Source organism: Aethalodelphis obliquidens, unplaced genomic scaffold (assembly GCF_003676395.1).
Source record: "Aethalodelphis obliquidens isolate GAN/ISIS:26980383/991018 unplaced genomic scaffold, ASM367639v1 scaffold70, whole genome shotgun sequence".
Classification (NCBI taxonomy): Eukaryota; Metazoa; Chordata; class Mammalia; order Artiodactyla; family Delphinidae; genus Aethalodelphis; species Aethalodelphis obliquidens.
In genome coordinates, this window is record NW_020838014.1 from 3,408,602 (window position 1) to 3,431,491 (window position 22,890).

At 47.8% G+C, this 22,890-nt stretch overlaps 1 protein-coding gene across 1 annotated transcript in view; it reads right to left on the reverse strand.

Annotated features, from left to right (window-relative positions):
• The window catches only part of TSPAN2 (tetraspanin 2), a 41,989-nt gene extending 19,426 nt beyond the window's left edge, over positions 1-22,563 (reverse strand). The window contains exons 1-2 of the mRNA XM_027090967.1: positions 22,434-22,563; positions 6,599-6,701 (exon numbers count right to left, since the gene is read on the reverse strand). Of these exons, the coding sequence (XP_026946768.1) occupies positions 6,599-6,701; positions 22,434-22,502 (172 nt within the window). The 5' untranslated portion in view covers positions 22,503-22,563. The remainder of the gene's footprint in view (positions 1-6,598; positions 6,702-22,433) is intronic.
• Between the last annotated feature and the right edge of the window lie 327 nt (positions 22,564-22,890).

A 22,890-nucleotide genomic window follows, 5' to 3' on the forward strand; every position in this document is an offset into this window, starting at 1 on the left:
CTCTTTGGCTCCTCAAAACAGCGCCACTAAGTAAGGCAAGTATTATACACATTTCTATTTTACTAATGGGGGTAAGAGTGGCAAGAGGGCTCCAGGCTGGACACGCAAAGCCTCGAGCCCCGATTCCCACCCCACTGGAGCAGTTCCCTCACAGAATGTCTCCTGGGTGGGCCACCTTACTGTACTGATTTCCTACTTACAATGTTCATTGCCTCTTCACTGCTACATGATACAGTCTACAGATACTGCTTCGAGTCACTAGAGACTGGACCCACTGGGGACATTATCCATCCTACACTCCAACCACACAGGAATTCACTATGATGTGACCCAGCCTACTCTTTTCCATGTTGTACCTCTGTGGGTTCTCATCTATGTCTCTCTCTGTAGATGTTAGGTCCTTAAACAAACCTTATTCACCCTACATAGAATATGCTAGGAACAAGACAGAATTCTCGGTTAGTGTTTGTTGGATAAGAGGATAAGAGCACACTAAATCTGAAGTTCTGGACTGGCTGTCTACGGTTGCCCATCTTTGCTTAGAGATACATGCTGGGGATACATTCCAACAAGCATCCAGGAAGCCACCAGAGGGCTGGGCTCTCCCAAGTCAGGTAGATGAGGGCGCGGCTGTACACCGCGGGGAAAGCCGTCTGAGAGTGTGGACTCTAGGAGAGAGGGGTGCTCCGGCTGGGGTACAGTGGACAGCGGCACCGGGCTCTGAGGAGGACAGACCTGCTCCCCACTGCAAACAAGCTAACTCAGCCCCTTTTCCTTCTGAAATAAGAGCTCCCCAAGAAAATTCACTTATTTGTACGATATTGCATTCTTAGGCTATCAGAATTCCAGAGCTCACAGCAAACACCCTGAAACTGCCCCAGGGGCTCCGATTCCTGAGGCCTCTCCCCAGCAAAGCTCCGTGTGCATGTGTGGCCGCAGGACTCAGTTCAATGCCAAATGAACACTGCTGGTTGGAGCTGATGGGAAAATCAGAAGAAATTCTACACGTGGCAAATTTCTTGGGCCTGCTGATTTCCATTCCAAATCTGGTTGTAATACTCTGCACACCACAAGGCCACTTGTAGCTTCCAAGCATACCTTATCGTTTTTTTTTTTTTTTGATCTGGCCCTCAAAACATAGTTGTTGAATGAATACATTAATTGGCAGTCACATTTTACTTCCAAGATGGTTTCTGTAGAGCCCTCTCGCTCCCGCGGCAGCTTTGTGACAAGTGTATGACCTATTTCTCAATCCCTTATGCTTTCTGAGTCCTATTTCCCTTGAGTTGAAAAAGGGAAAACACTTTGATATTGCATTTTTAGCATTAGTAGCTGGGCCTTGCAACGCCAGTGATCTCCAGGTGACATGCTACCACCAATTTCCTGACAATTCCATCACTTGTCTCTGGTTTCCGATCCTTCTTTTGAAGCTAGAAGCATCATTTCAGTTAACGCAGAAAGGAGACGGCGGCATCCTAAAAGGCTTGTCTGCATCAACTCATTTTTAAATGGCCCCCCTTTTAAGGACTGGGGAGTGACACGCTCATCAATTTCGGTGGCTTTTAGCTGCAGATGATTTCACATACCCGCCTAATGACCATTTTTCATCTGAAAATATTTTTCTCTGCCTCTGTGCAACTTTCCCTCTCTCCCAGCTTGCCCTGGACACACATAATTATATACGTATTTAGAATATTGGATGGGACTTAGTTTATGGGGAAGGTAAGGACGAGGTACTGTGCAGCTGTTAGTTATTGAGTGCTGTTCTAGGAGCTGAACATACATTAGTCATGGAGTCATTCAACACTGAGTAACCACCACCATTCCCAGTGCCTCAGCTGCTCTATGCAGCATCTGTCCTTTGCCCTAGGCAGGCATTATCTCAGGAACCTGCCACCTGGAAGCCTCAGTGCTACCAGTTGCTGTCTCGCCCTGACTACGTGGCATCTAAACCACTCTTTTATCTTCCCCTCTCTTACTCTCCCACATCATTGTGCCTCCCGCAGGCTGACTCCTTCCTCAGCCTGCCCTCACTGCGGTAATGACAGCTGACGTTTATTGAGGACTCATGACACAACAGGTACTGCGCTCAAGCACGTGCATAGGTTAAATCATCTCATACGTCAACCCTATGAGGTATGTAGAAATGGCATTCATATTTCACAGATTAGGAATCTGAGACACAGAGAACTAACTTATGGAAGATTGCATGACTAGTGAGGGGGGAAACTGGAACTGAACCCGGGGTTCTATTCCAAAGTGCACACCCTCACTCCTATGCTGCACTTTCAGAAGGAGCTCAGAAGAAGCGTGATTTTCTTAGCTAGAAATCTGTGAATTTTGCAATTTACAAATGGCAGGAGGGTTCTTTTCCTTCTTCCTTGAGAAAAATGCCCGAGGGATCTATCATTGATGATTTCTGGGTTTTCCCTTCAAAGCACATTGGTGGGAGCTAGAAATCCAGGTCTGCCAGCCGCGCCTTTAGGTAAGTCCTCTTATTCCTCAGTTTTGTTATGTGTAATATGGCAATAATTATCTATTAAGTTCTTGTAAAAATGCTTTGGAGAAATTGTCTCAACAATGTAAGCTATGGCACGTGTCTGTTCTGCAATTACTAGGAATCTCAGGTACAACTAAAAACTGAGAAGTAAAAAAATATTAGCAGAGTGAGTCAGAGTTTTTAAAGAGTCAAGCCAGCCCCTCAGCACTCAGCGCTGGAATGCTTTCCTTACACAGAACATCCAGCCGCCATCAAAGCCAGGCTCTGCGGCTCTGGATTCACAGGGAGGGACAGCCACAGAGAGCCTGCGATCCCGGAGAGTGAGTGGCTGCCGTCTGTGTGGGCAGCCCCTTCCCCTTCATGGAGAAACCCGATGACGCCCTCGGTCCTCTGCTCACAGACATGACTTCATGTGCTCCAGCTTTCTGAGGGCCGAGCGGATCGCTCCTCACTCTGCCTCCTGGAAAGAAGACCCCTGTGCTGCCTGTACCCCTAAGGGGCAGCCCCAGGGACAAGTTGTATCAGGAAAGCAGAGGGGCACATTGGTGGAACTTGGAAGACACTGGGGCCTTCTCCCAAGAGTTCACTGAAGGAGACTAATGTGGAAAGGGTCTGGGAAACACCAAGTCACCCAGCCTTTCTTGCTGCCAGCTCCACTCTTGCCAGGCTCTCCTTTATCCACGATAGCAACCAGTGGACACGACAGCCTGGGTCAGCCTCCAGGTCTCGACCTGAGCTCAGAGGTCCTTGAGAAGAGGCAGCAGGTGCAGTCAGTCTGACTACCCTGGCTCCCTGGCCTCATTTCCAGCTCCCCTCACAGCTGGATCCTCTCCACATTGGCCTCTGGCTGTGAAGTCACCTCCAGATCTTTATTATAAGCAGGGACCTTCTCTCCATCACCAAGGAGAAAGACCCAAGGGTCCCAGAGAGGAAAGCATCCCCCTAGAGGCGGCAGTCATCTGCCCAGAAGCAGGGAGCTAGACCACGTGCCTTCCCGAGGTCCCTCTCAGGGAGAGGTGGTATTTCTTTAAGAGTGCTTCAATGGGCCAAGCCTACTCTCCAGGGCTCTTTAACAATGGGGTGATAAGAGTGTAATGGGCTGATTGCTCTGAAACCTATTCTGAAAAGGAAAATACACAGAGCAGTGCACAGTACCCTGTGACATGAAGTGAGAGTTTCCAAAAACTGGGCCTGCTTCTTCTTTAAAGTCCTGTTACCTCACACTGTTTGCTATGCAATTCCATAAAATGGAATCCTGGTGTACTTTTCTTCTCGTTTTATTGCTAGGGAACTGGTGTCTTTCCTATTTGGAAAATTATTTATTGATGAAAGAAATATCCATTTCTGTAAACATGTATATTGCTCTTCCTATTTATATGATAAGAAGTATTTAAAGTGGAGAAAAGGTTCCTGACCTCACAAGGACTTTTTCTTGTTGGCACTCTCCAGAGAGACAGCACAGGGAAACAGAATAAGCACAGGCCTGGGCGTTGGCAGACTTGGGGTGCGGGCTGAGCCCCACCCTGAAGGGCTGGAAAACCACAGCTGACTGTCAGCACCCCTCCTCCTCTGCTTCAACCCCTGGTCCTCAGTTTCCTTATTCCGTCTAGCGCTAAGGCTCTATGAGAATCCACTTCTCTGGACTTCAAGCACTGACCGCGAGCATTCTCACCACCAGCTACTCAAGGGTGACTTAGAGAGGGGAGGGAGAACCAAGGGTGGGCAGACCCACGCCGCGCCCCAGGTGCCAAGAACAAGCAGGAAGGATTCAGGCCCTGCTGGGAGGGCTGTTGTTTTCCCCACCCAGAGTTCACTTCCTTTTCTTTTCTATTAGACAAAGAAACTCCTCCACTCTCAGTCCTTGTGGTCTGAGAGGGCTGACTCGCCTCAGCGCCAAGGCAGGTGTGAAGCCCAGGCTTCAGCCAACGAGCCCGTCCCGAGCAGCTGGCCGCGATGACTGGTGTGGGAACGGGCGCTGGACCCAAGATTGCCAGCGACAGTGCGACCCAGGACTTTGGTTGGATCAGCTGGAATGAAAGAAGCGTGTACTGTTGCTGAGGTTAGCTGGGAGATGGCGCCTGGAGCTGTGGGTGGACGTTTTATCACGTCTAGGGGGAACCTGCCCCAAACTGGGGCCACAGGAAAGCGGAGCTAAGAGGTGGCTACAGACTGCATTCCAATCACATCACTTGTGTCCCTGTGATGAGAACTAATCCTGACTTTTCAGTTACATGAGTCAAGAAATTTCTGTTTTGCTCTAGACAGGTTGAGTCGTTTCTGTGATTTGCAATTAAAAGAGTCCTGACCGATATGTCCATAAATATATGACATTTCTTGCATCTTGGGCTGTTCATGTTGCTTTAGTTTACATTAGGACATAGGATCAGGAATGTCTGTATAGAACTAGTTTGTTCTCCTATTTAATGCAGGAATCTCCTGTATTGATAACGGCTCCATTCTGATTTTGAGTTAAATACCAAGGTATCAGAGAGATCACTTTCATCTGTAGAAGTCTGCTCAGCTTCTTTGATTTATCAAGTCATTAGAAAGCTTTTCTTATGTTGGCCCCAAATCTACACCTGTGAAATTGCTATCAGTGCTTTGTCTCTGGAGCAACACAGACAGAGGCTGCCCCCCAGACTGGCTTCCATCTTTCCTTCCACATACCCGCCCCTCTCTCTAACCGAGCAGGGTCCCTTACCTCAGGTTTCCATCTGAAAGCCATGAGTTGTGACTTCTAGGCTTGACTCTGTCTATCACTGATATCTTTTTTGTTTTGATTCCTTCTGTCCCTGAGTTTAACGATGTTTAATAATAATATTTAATAATGCTTAATAAAGTTTCTTGTCTTTCTGTCCCTTTCTTCACAATTCCTACTGCAACCACCATGGGTTATGCCCTTATTTCTTCAGGCCTGACTATATCAATAATCTAGCACTGTCTTCTTCTGTCCTCCCCTCTCACTCCACAATAATCTCTTTAAAATGCAGTGTAGGTTGTACCCTCCCCCAAACCCTAAATCATCCTTCTATTGTTTATTAAATTAACTAGCCCTGACATTCAAGGCCCCCTATACTTGTCCTCTGTCCCTCCCCAACTTTTCTAATCTTAATTCCTACCATGCCCATATCCTTTACATTCTGGTAAGAGTCCTCTGCCCAGCCTCGGCTTGCTAATCACTATCCTGTAGACACACTGTGTGCCCCAAACCTCTGCAGTCCCTATTCTTCCTTTTCTCTATCGATTACGGTTGGTCTTTCAAACCTAACTCAAATCCTTCTTGCCTCACCAGTTTAGAATGACCCCTGATGCACCAACTGCAAATACCACTAAGTCAGCACTTGGTTACACACTAGTTTCTCATCCCCTACTTATCACATGGTCTCGGAATTGGAGGCTACGTCAGCCTCCAACTCCTCACCCCTTTCCCACAGTTGGAGGGAGACGGCTACTACCCCTCCCACACTAAGGCCTCTCTCCGTGGCAGCCCTCCCTCCGCCCCTGCCTCCTCTCTCCACCCCCCTCCTCTCCCCCTTCTCTCTCCCCTCTGCAGTCCCTAGTCATGGAGGGACTGAGATTGACCCCTCCACATCTTGAGATGTCTCTCTTCATTTTGAATTATGTGTCTCTCCTAGACAATTCAAAATACAAGATCACAAATACACAGAACCAGACCCTGACTGGGCAGGGGTCCCCCGTCACCCCAGATGGATGAGTGAATAACTGACTTTGCGGTGTGCCCACTTCACTCAGGGGGGCAAAGGGGCTTTTCCAATTCTTTGGAAATGAATTGTGGTTACACGCTGGGCTTCTTTTCTTGAAGTGGCTGAAAGAAACACAACAGTTCAGTCCCACCTGGTCTTCCTTGGTTTTAGAAGCAGAGGGATGAACCACGTGTGGGGTGGGCAGGGTAGGGGTGGTAGGGCCCCCTCCTCTCCGCTTGGACCACACATCCCTACCCCAGGGCCAGGTGGGCATCTGGGGCTCAGGTGTGCCTCCTTTCTCTCCCTCCATCCCCCGTCCCAGAAGTCCAGGTGCAGGCTCCACTCGAAGCCGGGGCAGCCCCAGCTACGGCGGAGGAGAGCTGAAGTCACTCACCCATGTAGAAGTACTCTGGGGAACTGTCCTCCGACGAGAAATCCTTCATGGTGCCTCCAAACCGAAACCACAGTCCAAAAGCAATGACTGCCGACCCTGCCAGCTGAAAGGCAAACAGCCCGCATTTACAAGGGAGGGGAAAGTGTGTGCAGGACCTGGGAGGCCTGAGGCCCAGAATCTGAGGGTTGGAGGGGGGTCCCTAAGAAACCAGCCCGTCTCCCCTTCACGTTTCTTATAATAGGAGTGGAATGATGTGCTCAAAGCCCCCAGCCCACCCCAGGTCCCTGATGCAATATTAAAACTGGGGTTTCCTGATTGCAAGCCCGGAGTTTCTCCCATTCTGCCAGGCTGCCCTGCGGTTATGGGGCATACACAGCACAGCCCAGGAGGCGTCTCAGAAGGGGTATTCCCACAACAGTCCCCCGGGAAGGTATTTGGTTCCTGCCCTATTGTCCCCTGCTGGGCACTTGGGATTTCCTCACCAACACCACAGTGAGAGGTCACCGAGAGCAAGGTGAACTCCAAGACTGGGGGAAACCCACTTTTTTAAATGGGAAGAAAACACGCCAACCTCAGAACCTGCCCACACCTCCTGAGTGTGCAGTGCCCAGTTAGAAAGCCGTTTCAGAGGCGTCTAGAAGCCGTCCTAACCCCCCGGCTGCCACTGTCACTGTGCCGCACTGCCTGGGGATGGTTTTGCAGGCAGTGAGGGAAACTGGCTGGGGTTGTTTTGTTTCTTTTTTTTTTTTTTTTTGGTTGCTATTTTGGGTTTCCATGGAAAGCAAGAAAGGAAAAAGTAATTTTCTGAAAAAGCCTGGTCTGTGTGCTGCGTGGCTCAGGGAGAGGCTGAGTGGCCGGCGCAGGCAGCGGCTGGGCAGGCTGGCAGCTGGTAGAGTCATGGCCCGCTTCCTCTCCGCCACTCGGAGGACTTTTGTGAGGCTCCGCACCTGAGCTGGAAGCCTTTCCTTCCCAGGACTGTCACAAAGGCCCGCCAGCAGGCTCCTCTCTCTCCACAAACACCCATCTCGAATTTCATTGTGTCAATCAACAGATGGCCACTGGCACCTTCTGGACTCAAGGCACCACAAGTGAGCAGAGATGTAGAAAGAGCCCCGTGGTTCTGCCAACCCATCCAGTTAGTGTTGGGCTCCCCTAACCCATCCCCAGACCAACAGTTTAGAGGCTGCCCCCGCCCCAGCAGGGAAGAGTAGACACAGATGCCGGCAAAAGGGAGAGAAGCACACAAGTCAGAGAAGTAGAGGTTTAATAAGGAAAAATGATGTCAAAGTCAGGGTCAGACCAGAGCCCTGTTTATACAAGATCCTTCTGTCTGTGGGCTATTTGTAAAGGGCCGGGGCTATCTGTCTGAATATATATGAGGACTTTATCTTTCTTCACTCTCCATCTTCCCAAGGCCCATTCCCTCCATGGCCAGCTTCTTAAGCAGAGCAGCATGACTGCTGCAGGAGGAACTGGAGGGGCAGAGGTCTACCAGCTGGACTCTCTAATGTGGAACAACTAAAAGTTTCCAGTACTTAGACGAAAGCACTAATTAGATAATGTGAGGAACAGCTAAAGGAACTGGGTGCAACCAGCTTTCAAAGGTTTTTGCATTTTTTAAAAGGGTAGCAAGGCGTGGAAAAATATTCCGAGAAGTCATGTCAAAACATTAACAATACTTTTCTTTGACAGGTAAAATTACAGGTGACTTTTCTCTTTTCACGATACTTTCTAAGGTTTGTGCGTGAAGCAGGTATTACTCTTGTAAGTTTAAAAGTGTGATATGGTAGTTTAACTGATCAGTCCAGAAAAAAAATGGGGAGAGTTTTCTTGGGCTGTGCTTTAGTTTGGGAGGAAATCGGCTTTGAGGTCATTGCTGTTTCTGGTGCAGGGAAGAGGTCATTGTGAGGTCACTGCTGTTTTCTGATGCCCTTGGGAAAGCCCCATCCTTGGAGTGCTAGGGGCTCCCTGGGACAGATGTGCCCAGCAAAGCCTCACAGGCAGCCCTGCCTACGCCGCCTCTGCAGCAACTCGGTGGAAAGAGTTTCCAAGTACGAAGCGAAAATCTGTTGATGGAGGCGTCAGGCCAAGGCCTGTAATCACCGAGCAGACTGTGGAGGAGGTGACTGGTCCCAGGGACACCCTATCACGAGGCCACATTTTTGGCACCTCTGACCACAAGCTCTAATTTATAGCTGTCTGGGATCATCCTCCCAGACGGAATACATTTGTCCATTTTTGGCACCGATGTGTTTGATGCATAATGGAAAATTAAAAGAGAGGCTGCAATTTAAAGCCAAGGGGCAAAATGAGAAAAACTCGGCGCCTGCTCGTCCACACCCCGCCAACCCCAAACCCAGGCTTTCCTCCTGGGTCAAGGAAACTGTGGTGTGGCTGAATGTCGTCACTGCGGAGGGAATCCTCCCAGCATGCCGCCGGATCAGGAAAACTGTGGGCGGGGCCAGGTCAAGCCCGAGGCTGCGCCTGATGACAGCCATCCCCGATTTGGAAAGTGGCATCAACAGAGACAATGAAGCCCTTTGGTCCTTTGTAACTCGCTGTTCTTTCAAGACTCTTGAAATACTCTGTGTTCACTGGACCTTGGTTGCTCTATCACACACCTGAAATTGCTTGAAAAAAATTCACACCGGGCTTCCCTGGTGGCGCAGTGGTTGAGAGTCCGCCCGCCGATGCAGGGGACACGGGTTCGTACCCCGGTCCGGGAAGATCCCACGTGCCGCGGAGCGGCTGGGCCCGTGAGCCATGGCCGCTGAGCCTGCACGTCCGGAGCCTGTGCTCCGCAACGGGAGAGGCCACAACAGTGTGAGGCCCGCGTACCGCAAAAAAAAAAAAAAAAAAAAAAAAAATTCACACCAAGTCCAGTCCAGTCAGGGGCAAAGTGAGCAAGTCTGGTGTCAGTAAGGCCCATTGCTCTGTGCGTCCCATACCCGGGAAGAGAAGTCTCACTGAGCAGCCTCTAGTGCTAAATTTTAACCCTACTAGACCAACCCCCCAACCCCACCCCATGCCCCTATTCTCAGCCCCTCCTTTGCATTCAGATACAACACTGTACCTCTGGTTGCACCTCAACACTGCAGCCAACATGAGAACAAATAAGGATGGAGAGGCTGCCCCTTCATGTTGCTTTCCTTCTCGTGCCCCCGCCCGTCCTCATCTGCTCTCCTTCCTCCCTGTCTTTCACGGAGGAGGTAACTATGGTCCTGACTGGGTACCGTGTTAAGCATTAGGGAAGCAATGATGAAAAAGACATGAAAAGTCTGACATGGAAGATAATCCCGTAAACTAATAAATGCCACAGGACGCAGGAAGTGTGCTCCACGGACCTGCTTCACTGCCCAGGGATTAGAGCAAAGCGTGATGACCAGCGTGCAGCAGGTGTTCCATTTTGACTTACAGCTTGAAGAATGAGTTAGAAGTGTCGGAGCAGGGAGGGACTGGAGGGAGGAGTGAATGCCAGGCAGAGGGAACAGTGTGGGTAAGGGCTGCGCTGCCTTTCATGGAACCCTGTGCTGGGGAGAGAGAGGAATCTGGGGAAGGTTGGAGTCTGGGGCTTGAAACAGGAGTTAGGGCACACGGCTCACGGCTTGTACTAAGCTTGCTACCATTGTGGAAAGTCCATGGCAGGGCCTTGAGGAGAGGGGAGGCGGGAGCCCTCATTCTGACGGGGGCAATGAGCAGCACGAGTGCTGCCTGATGCCAGACACGATGAGAAGCCAAAGGTAACGACCTGAGTGGTTGAAGGCCAGAGGGGGGATGTTAGGGGCTGGACGCGGTGATCGGCAAGGACCATGGTGGATCCGCTCTACCAACCGAAGAACTTTGCCGAGGGCTACTCCGCATCCGCGACTAGTACCAATCCCCATGCCTTTGGAACAATTACCATTAGAAATACTGTTTTTCCAGGGATGGACTTTTTCATACAACAGCATGAGTAGGGCTTTGATGCTAATCATTTAATAAACATTTGCTGAGCATCTGTCCTGAGCCAGGAGGCAAGGATTCATAGATAAGGAAGATCCAGTTCCTTCTCCAAAGGATCTCAGGGGCTAGTGGAGAAACTGATCCCACCTCTGTGGCCCAAGAGGGACTCTAACAATGCAGGTCAGAGAACCAGCCCCTGAGAAGACCCCAGATGTCATCATTCTTTGCATCACCATTTGTCTTCTGTGCACCAATTGTGCATTAAGCACTCAGAGAATGTGATGCAACAGGATTTTGAGGGCAAAAGTGTGTACACTAGTTAAAAAGAAGAGAGAAGTAAAATAGAAAAAGAAGATAGAAATGTAAGGAATAGACGATGACATTAGATCGGGGATTACCTGGTACAATTACATTATGCATTTTCATGGACAAGTCATTTCAGTAGCTAACCATATTCCAGAGAGTCTGCAGGACAAAGTTGCAAATTGTAAGCATATGTCCATGGAGAAGACTGTATGTGTTCTAAAACTAAAGCAGCAGAAAAGAGGACTACAGACCCAACTGGAAAACTTTTAAAGCAAAGGGGATGAACAAAAAGTTTCCTTTAATTAATGTTTATCTGCCAGAAAACAAGTCATTTAACATGAAGCAAAGCTTGTTATTGGATTTCAATTATATTGTGCTGTATTTATTTCCACTCTCCTGGGATTGCTGATGAAATGTTCTATCTTGAGGACATATTCTTTTACTTAAAAAAATTTTTTTTTCATGAATCACAAACGTGGTTCTTAGGAAGGCACCAAATTGGAGGGAGGGTAGTGCTGAGATACAAAAATGCGAAGATCACTCCCCAGGCCTGGGTCCTTCATTCTTCTCAGCCCCCCCCACCTCCACCCCCTGCCTCCAGCAGAAGGTAGCCCACCCTGATCACAAAGAGCGAATACATGCTACTGTGCTGTCTGATGACTAAACCCACCAGAAAGCTCCCTTTCTGGGTAAAAAGCATCACTTAGGGATGTTCTCAGGCAGCTCATGTGCTTTTCCCTAGATAGGAGACCCAGTTAATTATCCTCAGAAGCTCTAGCCACACAGTTTCAGTTCCTTTTCCCACTTGGGGACCCTGCTCTTGCTATTTCCTTAGCTTACAAAGTTCTCCTCTGCTCCCCTCCACCTGGCTCACACCCACTCACAGCTGTCAGCTCTCATGTCACTTCCTCTGCGAAGCCTAGCCTAGCCCAGGTGTGTGTCTTCCTCCATGTCTCATATAACCACTTCTGTTTAAATATTTCTGTAATTAAAAAAGAAAAATTAAGTCCTGAGCTATGTGAGGGAAGGGACAGGGTTTATATTGCTGCGTCCCAAGCACCTACCCCTCTGCCTTGCACAGCCACCTCCCAACAGACATCTGTTAAATGAATGCATGGAGGGCCTTCACAAAGGTACAGTTTAGGCTGTGCTGTTGACTGAACTGTGCTCCCTGCCACAATTCATGCGTTGAAGCCCTAACCCTCAATGTGATGGCATTTCAAGGTGGGGCCTTTGGGAGGTGATTAGGATTAAATGAGGTCATGAGGGTGGGGCTCCCAAGATGGGATTCCCTCATAAGAGACACCAGAGAGTGCTTTCTGCCACGTAGGACACGGGGAGAAGGCAGCTGTCTGCAAGCCAGGAAGAAAGCTTTCACCAGGAACTGAATTAGCTGATACCTTGATCTTGACTTTCCAGGCTCCAGGACTGTGAGAAATAAATTCCTATTGTTTAAGCCACCCAATCTATAGTTGTTTTTTTTTTTTTTTTTATGGCGACTTGACCTAAGACAGGCTGATAGAAGCAATTGTGAACAAACTCCTTCACAGCCCTCCAAGGGAATACTTCCCAAAGTACTGATTTCAAATTCATCTGCACCTGGGAAATACTGCGCAGACACCTCAGATGGCACTGTGTGAATACACTGTTGAATATACTCAGCAAAACATTTTCCCACAGAAAAACAAAACAAAACTAGAGAAGGTAGTATCAGTTCTGTGTTTTCCAAGCCTGCAGGGATGTGTGCCATGCATCAGGCATGGACACAAGGAATAAATCTATACATGCCTTTTATAGGCAAGACATATGAATACTTAATGTAATCATGGCAACACACACACACACACACACACACACACACACACAATGCACTTGAATGAAAAAATAAACAAAATGAATTCTGTATTCCTGCCCCTCCAGGGTGAATACCATGTACATACATACCCAACTCTTTTGCAATTCTATTCTTTGGGATGACGTCACTCAGAGGGAAATGACACTTCAATCCTAGAAATGTCATTAAAAGCTTTTAAGCTAATACTTGCTCTTGGTGGCAATTCTCACCCCAGATGGAATCAGGTAATGAACATTCACAATTCTTGATCTGATTGCAAATCACATTATGATACCATAAGGGTAGTGGGAGTTTCATCCTTTTAGCAGGAAAAAGTCGGAAGCACATTTGCTCTAGAAGATGATACTAATTTTCTCAAAGAGGTAAGCCAGCTCCCAAGATTTTCATCCAATTATGCAGTGAAAGCAAGGCAAGGATTGAGATGGCACTTCCTCAAAATCAAGGATTTTGTCAGAAGAAATCCAAGAGCCAAATGCCATATGACATCCAGGTGAAACCACCTCTGAGGAAGCTTGCTGTCCTTGCCTCAACATCAGGACCCGGTGAGGTGGAATTGGGAGGCAGGACTACGACAGCATATGATGAGACGGCTGCTAGGTTGGAAATGCGCGGCTGTCAGTCTGGAAACGCACTGGTTAGTTGCCAGTGTTTCTGATTTCCCCTATTATTTTCCTCACAACAATTTCATAAGAACAAGCTTATGCTAAGAAATTCCTGAAAGACTTCCTTCAGGTAAGGATATATTTTAAAAATCAATGCTTAATTCTCTGCACTAATGGATGGGTTCTGCAATTCAAACCACAATAGAGCAGGAGTGTTCTATGCATCTCCAGAAAGATAATTGGGCTACATATTTGTCCTAATTATACCTTCTGCTGTTTGTTTAGGTTGTTAGAGTTAACTCGTGTGGATCAATTGACATTGCTGGGGGGTGGGGGTGGGGGATAGTACAAAAGTGCTGGGGGGATACTAAGCTCAGGGGAAGGGAACTGAGCCAGGATGAAAAGCTTGCTCTGAATGATAAAGCAGATAAATATAGATATGGAAAGTGTATGTATTTATTCAGTGGTTGTACACAATGCCTTTTTCTAAAGAGATACAGGGAAAAGGAGAGGAGAGATCAGTAAGAATTAGGAGAAAGATGATGGCTGTATAGTTTTCTTCATACAGTAAAAACAAATGCCACAGGCTACTGGCTAATGATTCCACTGAGCAGACGGCTTTATCAAATGAAGATCAAATACAACTAAAGTAAAATCCAATCCACCAAGTTATCAAAGGGATTTAAAGCCAGTGTCTGTCTACCTGACCGGGGGGACGAGCTCCAGGAGGACAATAATGGTCTTTTCTGTGATCTCTGAACTTTCTCCTGGCAGCATCCAGCTGGCTCTTATCCCAGGCTTGCCCTCTGAGTAAACAGGACTTTGAGGGCTACCCTGACGTCTATGACATCTCAACTATATTGCACTTTTACATAAGCAAAGATGGAACATTAAACAATATTTATTTTACAGCCTAATATTTTTCAAGGTAGTTTGAGAGAACTACTCTTGAGCAGATAAACAGGATTTTTGAATATCAATCAATAATAATGATCTTCACCCGGTTTTAGTTGTTACAGACACAATGGGAGAAAAAAACGCTTCAGGTAAAACTCAGGTTAGATTGGAACAAGCCAAAACACTTTGTTTATTCAAAAGTTAGCTTGAATGGAATCCTGAAAGTCTTGTATTCTAGAGTGAATTTTTCTTAACAGCAATTTGACCAGAAATCATTTGGGGTCAGAGAGGCAGGCAGCACTGGGCCACTTACAGGGGACTAGACGGGTACAGGGAGCACAGGGAGACCACGTGGGCTTCCTGGATGAGTGACAGCAGCTTCCAGGCCCCATCCCTGCCCCACTGGGGGGCTCTGTTGTCCCTGCCTAATTCCTTTGCCCCAGTTTATAAACTGACTCTTTCCCAGTCACCATTACAATGGGGAGGACAGGGCTTGCCACACACCTTGGAACATTCCCCAACTGCTCTTGTAGAACATTTTACCTCTTCTGAGTATTCAGACTGAATAATGATGCTCTTGGACAGGATAGTAACAAAAACAATCCACATGTATACGCTGTGTTGTCGAGGAGTTGCAGCAGATAAAAACGGGGTTCTAGGCAGCCCGGGTTTGAATCAGGCTCTGCCACTTAGTAGTCCTGTGATCTCAGGCAAGTCCCTTAACCTCACTAACCTTCAGCTTCCTCAGCTGCAACATGGGGGTAATAATAGTGCCTCCTTAAGAGATTACATGAGTTCACCTTACACGCTTAGAACCACTCGGAACTGTGATTGCCCAGCACTTATTGTTATTATGGCGGTAGACTCACTAATGTTATATTCAAACTGAAAACTTAATCCGACTCAGGATAGGAAACACCATGGCCATGATTCTAATGATTTAGTCCTCGGCTGCCTTCCTCTACGAATTTTTATTTTAGCACTACACTCTTTCCATGACAGCTGGGATTCCCTTGAGTTTCTAAACCTCTATACTAGGTATGTCGGTCCTGCTTTCCAGAAAGTATGTTCCCCCTCTCTCTTTAGTTTTAGTTTTTCTAAGACCCAATAAGAGAAAAACAGGAAAAGATGACTTATGAGAGAAAGAATAACTATATTTAGGCCAGAGCTATCCAAAAGAACTTTCTCCAGTGATGTAAATATAAATGTTCTCTGTCTGTGCTGTCCAATACTGCAGCCACTAGCCACCCATGGTCACTGAGCACTTGAGACGTGGCTAGTGCAACTTAGAAGGTGACTATTAAATTCCTTTTAATATAGATTAATTTAAGTGTGAAAAGCCACATGTGGTTAGTAGCACAGCCGCCATATTGGAGAGTGCAGGTCTGGAATTCACATGCTCATCACAGCTTCAATCTTCTCTTCTTGTCAGTCTGTAGACTTGGAGTGGTTAAGCGGACAGTTTCTGGGGCCACGCACAGAAACCCAGCTCTGCCACTGGCCAGCTCTGAGGCCTCGGACAAGGCTCTTAAACTCTCTGTACCTCTGTTTCCTTATATATAAACTAGGGGTGACAATAGCTGCTATTTCAGAAGGTCATTGTAAGGATTAAGGAAGCTAATATACAAAATGTGCATGGGGAAGCAGCCAGCACGTACCTTCCATTTAGATAATGCTTAATATTCTTCTTCAAGTTTTTGCTACTGAAACTAATTTTAAACACTGTCTCTTGATACATACCCTTTCTCAATTCCCATCTTGCTTTTCCTCTGCCTTAAACCAATCAGGGGTGTTCTCAGACTTTCTCTTCTTTCTCCCACATGCCAGAGCGTTATGCACCTCTTTGCACCTGCATTTCTGGAATGCATCAAGACAATCCAACACTGGATATAATCTCCCCAGCCATAAACTTCACGTTTTCTAAGCCAGTAGCATTTATTATACCTTACATTCCATGTGCCCTCATAAATGTGTACAGTGAAAAGAACACAGGGTTTAAAATCAGAAGACCAAGGTGTGAATCTTGGCTTTGCTCCTCCCTAACTCTTGGACCCCAGACATACTGTGCTTGCCTTTCGGCTTTCACATCTGTAAAACGGGGATTACATTACTTCATGGGATTGTTGTGATTCATGATCAAATGGGATAATGTATGTAAGAGCATTTTTAAACCAAAGCATCATATGAATGTTATTTTTGTCCCTAATTAAATCCAAAGACGATGAAAAAAGCAAGGCAAGGTAACCCCTATTCGTCTGTATCATGTGCTTTCAGCCCATCTGGCCGCCCCATCTTATGGGCTTCTTTCTCAATTCCTTCTCCTTAATTCCTTTGCAAGCGTGACATGATGGTTCGTAGAGTGTCACTTGCTTTAGGAGAACAGCCCTGTTGTGATATTAACTGTCAGTGTGAAGGTGGGGAATGGAAGTTATGTTCTCTTTTGTCACACATGATTGGAGACCCAAAGATACTACATATTCTGGAATAACACAGTGAAACATAATGGGCAATGGACAGGTGGCCTCCTGGTAATTGTAGAAACCAACAAGTCTCAGTGTAAAAGAAAATTCTTAGAAGAATAACGGTAAAGTGGTAAATGGAATTAAGAGAACTGCCACAAGGAAGCCAGGTGAGCAGGCCTAAAGGAAGGGCGCTCCCTGCCCCATTCAGAAATGAGAGCCACCAGTGGATCTTTGACCTCTTAAGGCCACCTCTAAACCGGTGCTTCTCAAAGTGTGTTCCCTGGACCAGCAGCATGAACAGCATCTGGGGGCTTCTTAGAAATGCAGACCTACCAAATCAGAATATATATTTGAACAAGATTTGTATTCATGTTCAAGTTTGAGAGGCACTGATCACCAAAGGTTTTCCTATTTCTACCCCCTGGCCTTCCCTTGGTAGCACAGAAGCAGGGCGGGGAACAAACAAACAGCTCCAGCGCTAGGGTCTGTTAGCCAGAGCTGTGCCAGTGACTGCCGAAGCTATTCTAGGTGCTGAGATATGGAAGAAGAAGGATACCAGCACAGCACACTCCCTGCCCCGAGGAGCAAAGACATTAAAGAGTCAGTAAACTATACTCAAAGGCACAAAGGAGCACCAAATAAAGGTCTTTTGAGTGCCTCAAGATCAAGGACTGCGTCTCAACCATTTCTGAATGCCCAGCATTTGGTAGGGTGCTGGGCACATAGCTGGTGGTGAGCACGTACTGGCTGAGTGACTAATTGCAGAGGAAAGAACCTTTCCTTTAGACTTCAGGCCTTTGATAAGCTACAAGACTCTTGCCACTTTGCTTGGTTGGTTGGACTTAGGACACCTGTTTCCTACTTCTCCTTACCTTTATGAATCTCTTGGATTCTAGATTCCACTTTCCCACTTGTTTTCTAGTGTTTAAATATGACTACCAGTAATACATATCTATGTTACTGAATATTTACTATCTCATGTACCATACTTAATACTTTACATATATTTACTCTTTTATCTGCACCAAAGTCATACACTGATGTTGATACTTGATTATGTCCATTATATAGATGAGAAAATGGAGGCTCAAAGAGGTTAAACAGCTTACTAACAAAGCACCCCTGTTTAGTAAATACTATGGCCAGGAATAAACCCAGGAAGCGAGATGCCAGTATCCACCTTCCAGGCTTTTAATTCGTGGATGTGAATTGCCATGCTGCCTAGACCTGGCCGAGGTCTACCAGACTCCTGGAACCATAGCTCTGGCTTCTGCAGGCTGGCTCCTATCATAGAGTCCTGCCCCTCCCAGCACCACTGGGCCCCTCTGGTCCAAAATAGGGGAGGCTGCCGCTCTCTCCCCACCTTGACAGAAATCAGAAATGGAGACTATCCAACGACAGGGTCAAGGAAATTCCTATCTGCCTTCTGGGGTGGTCTAGCTTTCGGGTGGACCCATAGAATACTTTCTTCGGGTATTTTTTTAAACAAGTCTTTCTGACAGGTGGTAGCTCTGGAGCTACAGTTTGAAATGAATTTGGGAAAGAGGAGTAGACAAGTCAGACATCTCGTAAGCCCACGAGACACGGTCTTTCCTAAAAGCACCTGTTAGGCATCACCAAGTGAAACTCCAGAGCTGCATTAATAACAGTGAGAAGGAAAGGAGAGCAACTTCAAACAAGCCATATATGGCATCTGACTTTCAACAATGAACGGTCCTGCTTCCTGTTGGTCGGCGACCCTGAGCAGCTCACACAGCACAGCGGTGGGAAAACGCCGAGTACACAACAACAAACCGAGGAATAAACAGAGCCCAGGTTTTTTTCTTTCTTCTTTAAACCAACACACGTGGCTTGGTAGATTGTGGTGTTTTATTTATATCACTATGCAACGGAGGGGAAAAAAAAAAAAGGTGATCGCAGTGAAAGGCATGGGACCATGCCATGCTATCTGACTGTAATGTCCGAATTTAGACATGACAGATATTGGGAGGGGTTTCATGTTAGACATCAGCCATGAAAAGAGAAATTAATTTAGTGGGGCTTGGGGCCAGGCTTTACTTTTGTTTTGTTAAAATTCAATGGTGAGCACAGTCAGCAGCCCTGGGCCGGGGAGTGCTCTGCTGGCTCTGGCAGGCTCTAGCTGAATGTTTATAAAACCAGGAGCACAGCCTAGGGAAACTTCACCCAGCTGCCAGAAGGAGGTTGCGAATCGATTTGCAGATCACAAAACATACCCCACCCAGCCTCTGCGTCTGCCTTCTGGTGAGTTCCTGACAGGAAAGGAAATGGTGTCACCCAGGGGGACCCCAGACCTCAGAAGGACAGGCACACAAGCATCTAAGAGTGTGTAAATAGAACGCCTGAAGTCATGGCGAATGCCTGTCCTTCCAGGAAAACTGTCCCCTGCCCTCTCCCCCTTCCCCAAACTTCCCACAAACCCTCTAACCAGGAAAAAAAACAACTTCAAAAACTAGGGTGGGGCTTTCCTGGAATCAGGTTCCCTCAGTTACAGCGAAGGTACACATCTAGACAATTTATCCCAAACAATCGCTTTCCTCTAAATAATTAGGAGCCTGTTTCAGGTCGCCCCTTTCCCTTTGGTTGTACAGTTATAGACATGGGAGAGCTGTCTGTGACTGCTGCTGGTCCCTGGTCCCCATTCCCCATGGAACTGAGAGTGAGGAAGGCCCCATATTCTCCTCCTGGGCCCAATCTGTACAAAGAACAAACCGACAGGGAATGAGCAGGAAGAGACAGGCTCAGTCCTCCAGATAAAGTTGACAATTGATTACCTTTGCAAATCGGGAAGGCCATTTGTATCCAGTTCCCTAACCTGTAGATTCATCAATTCTTTCTACAGATGTTTATGGAATGTCTTCTATAAGCTGGGTACTATTAGGCGCTGGAGATATATCCATGAACAAGACAGAAAAAGATTCCTGCTCTCAGAGTATTCTAAGTCCTAGTGGGGAAAATCCACAAGTACAAACTGAGAAGCCAGTGTGTAGTCATCCTAAAGCAAAGACAAGCTGTAAGTTACTTGGCAAAGATATAGACTATTCCCCGATACTAAGGGACTGTGGGGAAAGAGCGCTAACTTTTATTAAATGCTTTCTATGTGCCAGGCACTTAATAATAAAAGTAATAATTAAAAAAATTTGAGCACTTACTACATACTGGGCTCACAGGAAGGTGAAGTCAGATACTTTACATATTTCCTTTGAATCCTCTCAGCAACTCTTTTACCTCAATTGTTCAGCTGAGAAAACAGGGCTAGAAGTAAAGGTAATTTGCTCAAGCACACTCTGCTTGCGGTCTCTGCACTTGAGCCTGATCCTTTTGTCAGCTGGTGGTCACACTCACCCTTGCTCTGTTCCTCTGCCCGTGGGTGGTGTGTCACCCCCCTCACCCTTGTCCACCTCCATCCTACCAGTCCTTCAATCTTCAGCTTAAACGTCCCCTTCTTCGGGACAACTGTCCCAACTCCTCACTATTGCTGGGAACTCCTTAATTAGGTCGAATATATAAAAGGTCATGCCTAACCCCAGCGGCTAATACATGATAGGCACTCTAACATTGCTTTGTTCCTACTTCCCTTCCTTCCTGTGTTTAGAGCCAGAGGTGTGAAATTTGTCACTTGATTATATGCTGTTGTTTTTTGTTTGTTGTTGTTCTATATTCATTGGTCATTTCCTCAACTAGATTAGCAGCTTAGGGAACAGTATTTTTAATTTATAAATTATATATATATACTTTTGTCAATATAAATTATGTATATTTATTTATATTTACATATATAAATTATTTTTACAGTTCTTGTGCATTGATTCTTTAACAGAGTGGTTCTCAAACTTGAGCAGGCATAAGCATTTCCTGGACTTGTTTAAATAGATTGCTGGGTCCCTCCTCCAGAATTTCTGATTCAGCAGGCCTGTGATGGGGCTGAGAATGTGCGTCTCTGGCAAGTTCCCAGGAGGTGCTGATGCTACTGGCCCAGGACTCACACTTTGAGAACCACTGGTTAACTACATGTACCACAGTGCTTAGGAGCATGAAGGCTGAGTCTGAGTCCCACCTCTGCCACTCATTAGCTGTGTGACCTTGGGCAAGTGGACCTATTTGAGCCTCAGTTTTTCCTTATTTGTAAGAATGGGGATAATAACAGTATGCACCTCAGGATTGTTGTGAGGATTAAGTTAATAATGAATGCAGTGTGCATAGCACTGTCCCTGACACACTGAAAATGCTCAATAAATGTTGCCTATTATCTTGGAAAGGCTGGCACAGCATCAGGCACTAAATAAGCACTGTACCCAGCCTAAGAATTCCTTCTCAGACTTCGATAAAACCTCTTTTGAATTTGTAAGCAGTGAGAGTGAAGAGTGTCACTAAAGCATGACATTTATAATTAACAGCTTTTGAAATTAAGCCAGACTATTCAAAAGCACAACATAAAGGGCCTTTAGAAATGCCCTTCCCGATAGTATGCTGGATGTAAATGCCCAAGCGTACAAAAGCCATGTGTATTTTTAAAATTCAGGGCTGTCTATGGGGTACCTCCTTCACACCTTCCCCTGCTGCAGGATGCTGAGGATGGCAACTTGACCTCTGAGAGCTTGGAATTGCTGGAGTCACCCAGGCATCTGGGCTAATGGGTTGGCAGACACAAGCAGAGACCATCCTTCAATAATTAATTAGTTGGAGTCACGGGAAAACAAACTCCCCAGAGCAGATAAGACAAACAGCAACCTCCTCTATCCTAGTTATTTTCAAGCACCCAGCCCCCTTGCTGCTCCCTCCCAGCTTTAAGAACTTCTTCACCCAATGCAAGATCTGTATTTTCCTTCAGGGTCTGTCTGAGCAGTTATAGTGACTGACATTCCCTTGAGGAAGCCCAAGAGGAAATGTGCAGACAAGACAATTTTCAGACCTTGTCTCCCAGTCCTTCAGGGCCTGAGGCAGAATATCCAGGAATCTAGGGATGGTCTAGCCCTAATCTTGTCCCAGTAATACAGGAGACAAGGGTCATGGCCCTATCAGCCGGTGAACCACTAATCCTGGGAATGTTGTTCATTCAACGCAAAGTTGAATGAGATCATCTCTGGGAGCAGTAGGATTTAGCAAAGGCTTTGAGCTGGGGTTTGTGGGGAGGTGCTGCTGCCCCTTGCAAGCCCCTCCCTTCCGCCCATTCCCTCACAGAAGAGCACCACCGCCTCCTTCCATCCAGCGGTACCCTCCCCTAATGCCCAGAAAAAGGCTGAACCCCCACCAATACCACTTCCACTGCTACCCCCAATTTCCTACACAAGCCCGCCACAGCCAGGTGATGTCTCCGCACACTCCGGATGGGGCACCACCTCTGGCAGTCCCGGCGCCCTGGCGGGCCCCTGCTCCAGCGGAAAGACAGAGCGAGAAGGGGGTGTGTGCGCAGAGAAGCTGGTGGCCCCGCACCTGGTGTTACCAGACTCCAGATGAAAACCGAGGCAGAGAGGTTCCTCAAAGGGAAGAGCCGCACGGGGTCTCCCCGCTTTTCACCATTTCTCATTGCTCAATCTCTCTCTCTGTCGGTTCTCTCCCCCTCCATCTTTCCCTCCCTCCCCCCCTCCCCACCCCGCCCGCTTTGTCTGCCTTTTTCTTCCCTCCGTCTTTTTGAACACCCTGCCTTCAGGAGCCCGGCTCGGAAGCCGCAGCGGTCAGCTCCCCGGGGCCCCCTGCCCTGCGTCCCCGCCCAGCCCCCTCCCCTGCCCGGCCCTTTCCGCTCCGGGTCTCACCCAGAAGAGCAGGTTGAAGCCGAGCAGCAGGTACTTGATGCACCGCAGGGCCCCGCCGAAGCGCCCCATGCTGCGGCCCCGGCGGCGGGATCCCGAGTCCCCAGGCCCGGACTCGGAGCTCCGGCAGCGCCGGGAGCCGGCGGGGAGGGGGCGGAGCGCGAGGGGCCTTGGGCGGGGCCGGCGGGGGGGCGGGGGGGCGGGGCTGGAGCCGGCACAGGGTGAGAGAGGGCCGGGGAGGACCCCGAGCCAAGAGGCTGGCGATGGGTGGGAGCGCCGCTGGGTGGGGGTCGAGCGGCCAGAAGGAGCAGGTACCCCGCTCACCTCCGGAACGAGAGGCCGCCTCCTTCCCTCCCCAGGCCGGGCGACGAGCCCCGCAGGCACCCCTCTCGCGGTGGTTATCGGAGCATCTGCGAGGAAGGAGCGTCCACTGGGGACCCGAGACTCATTTAATCAGAGC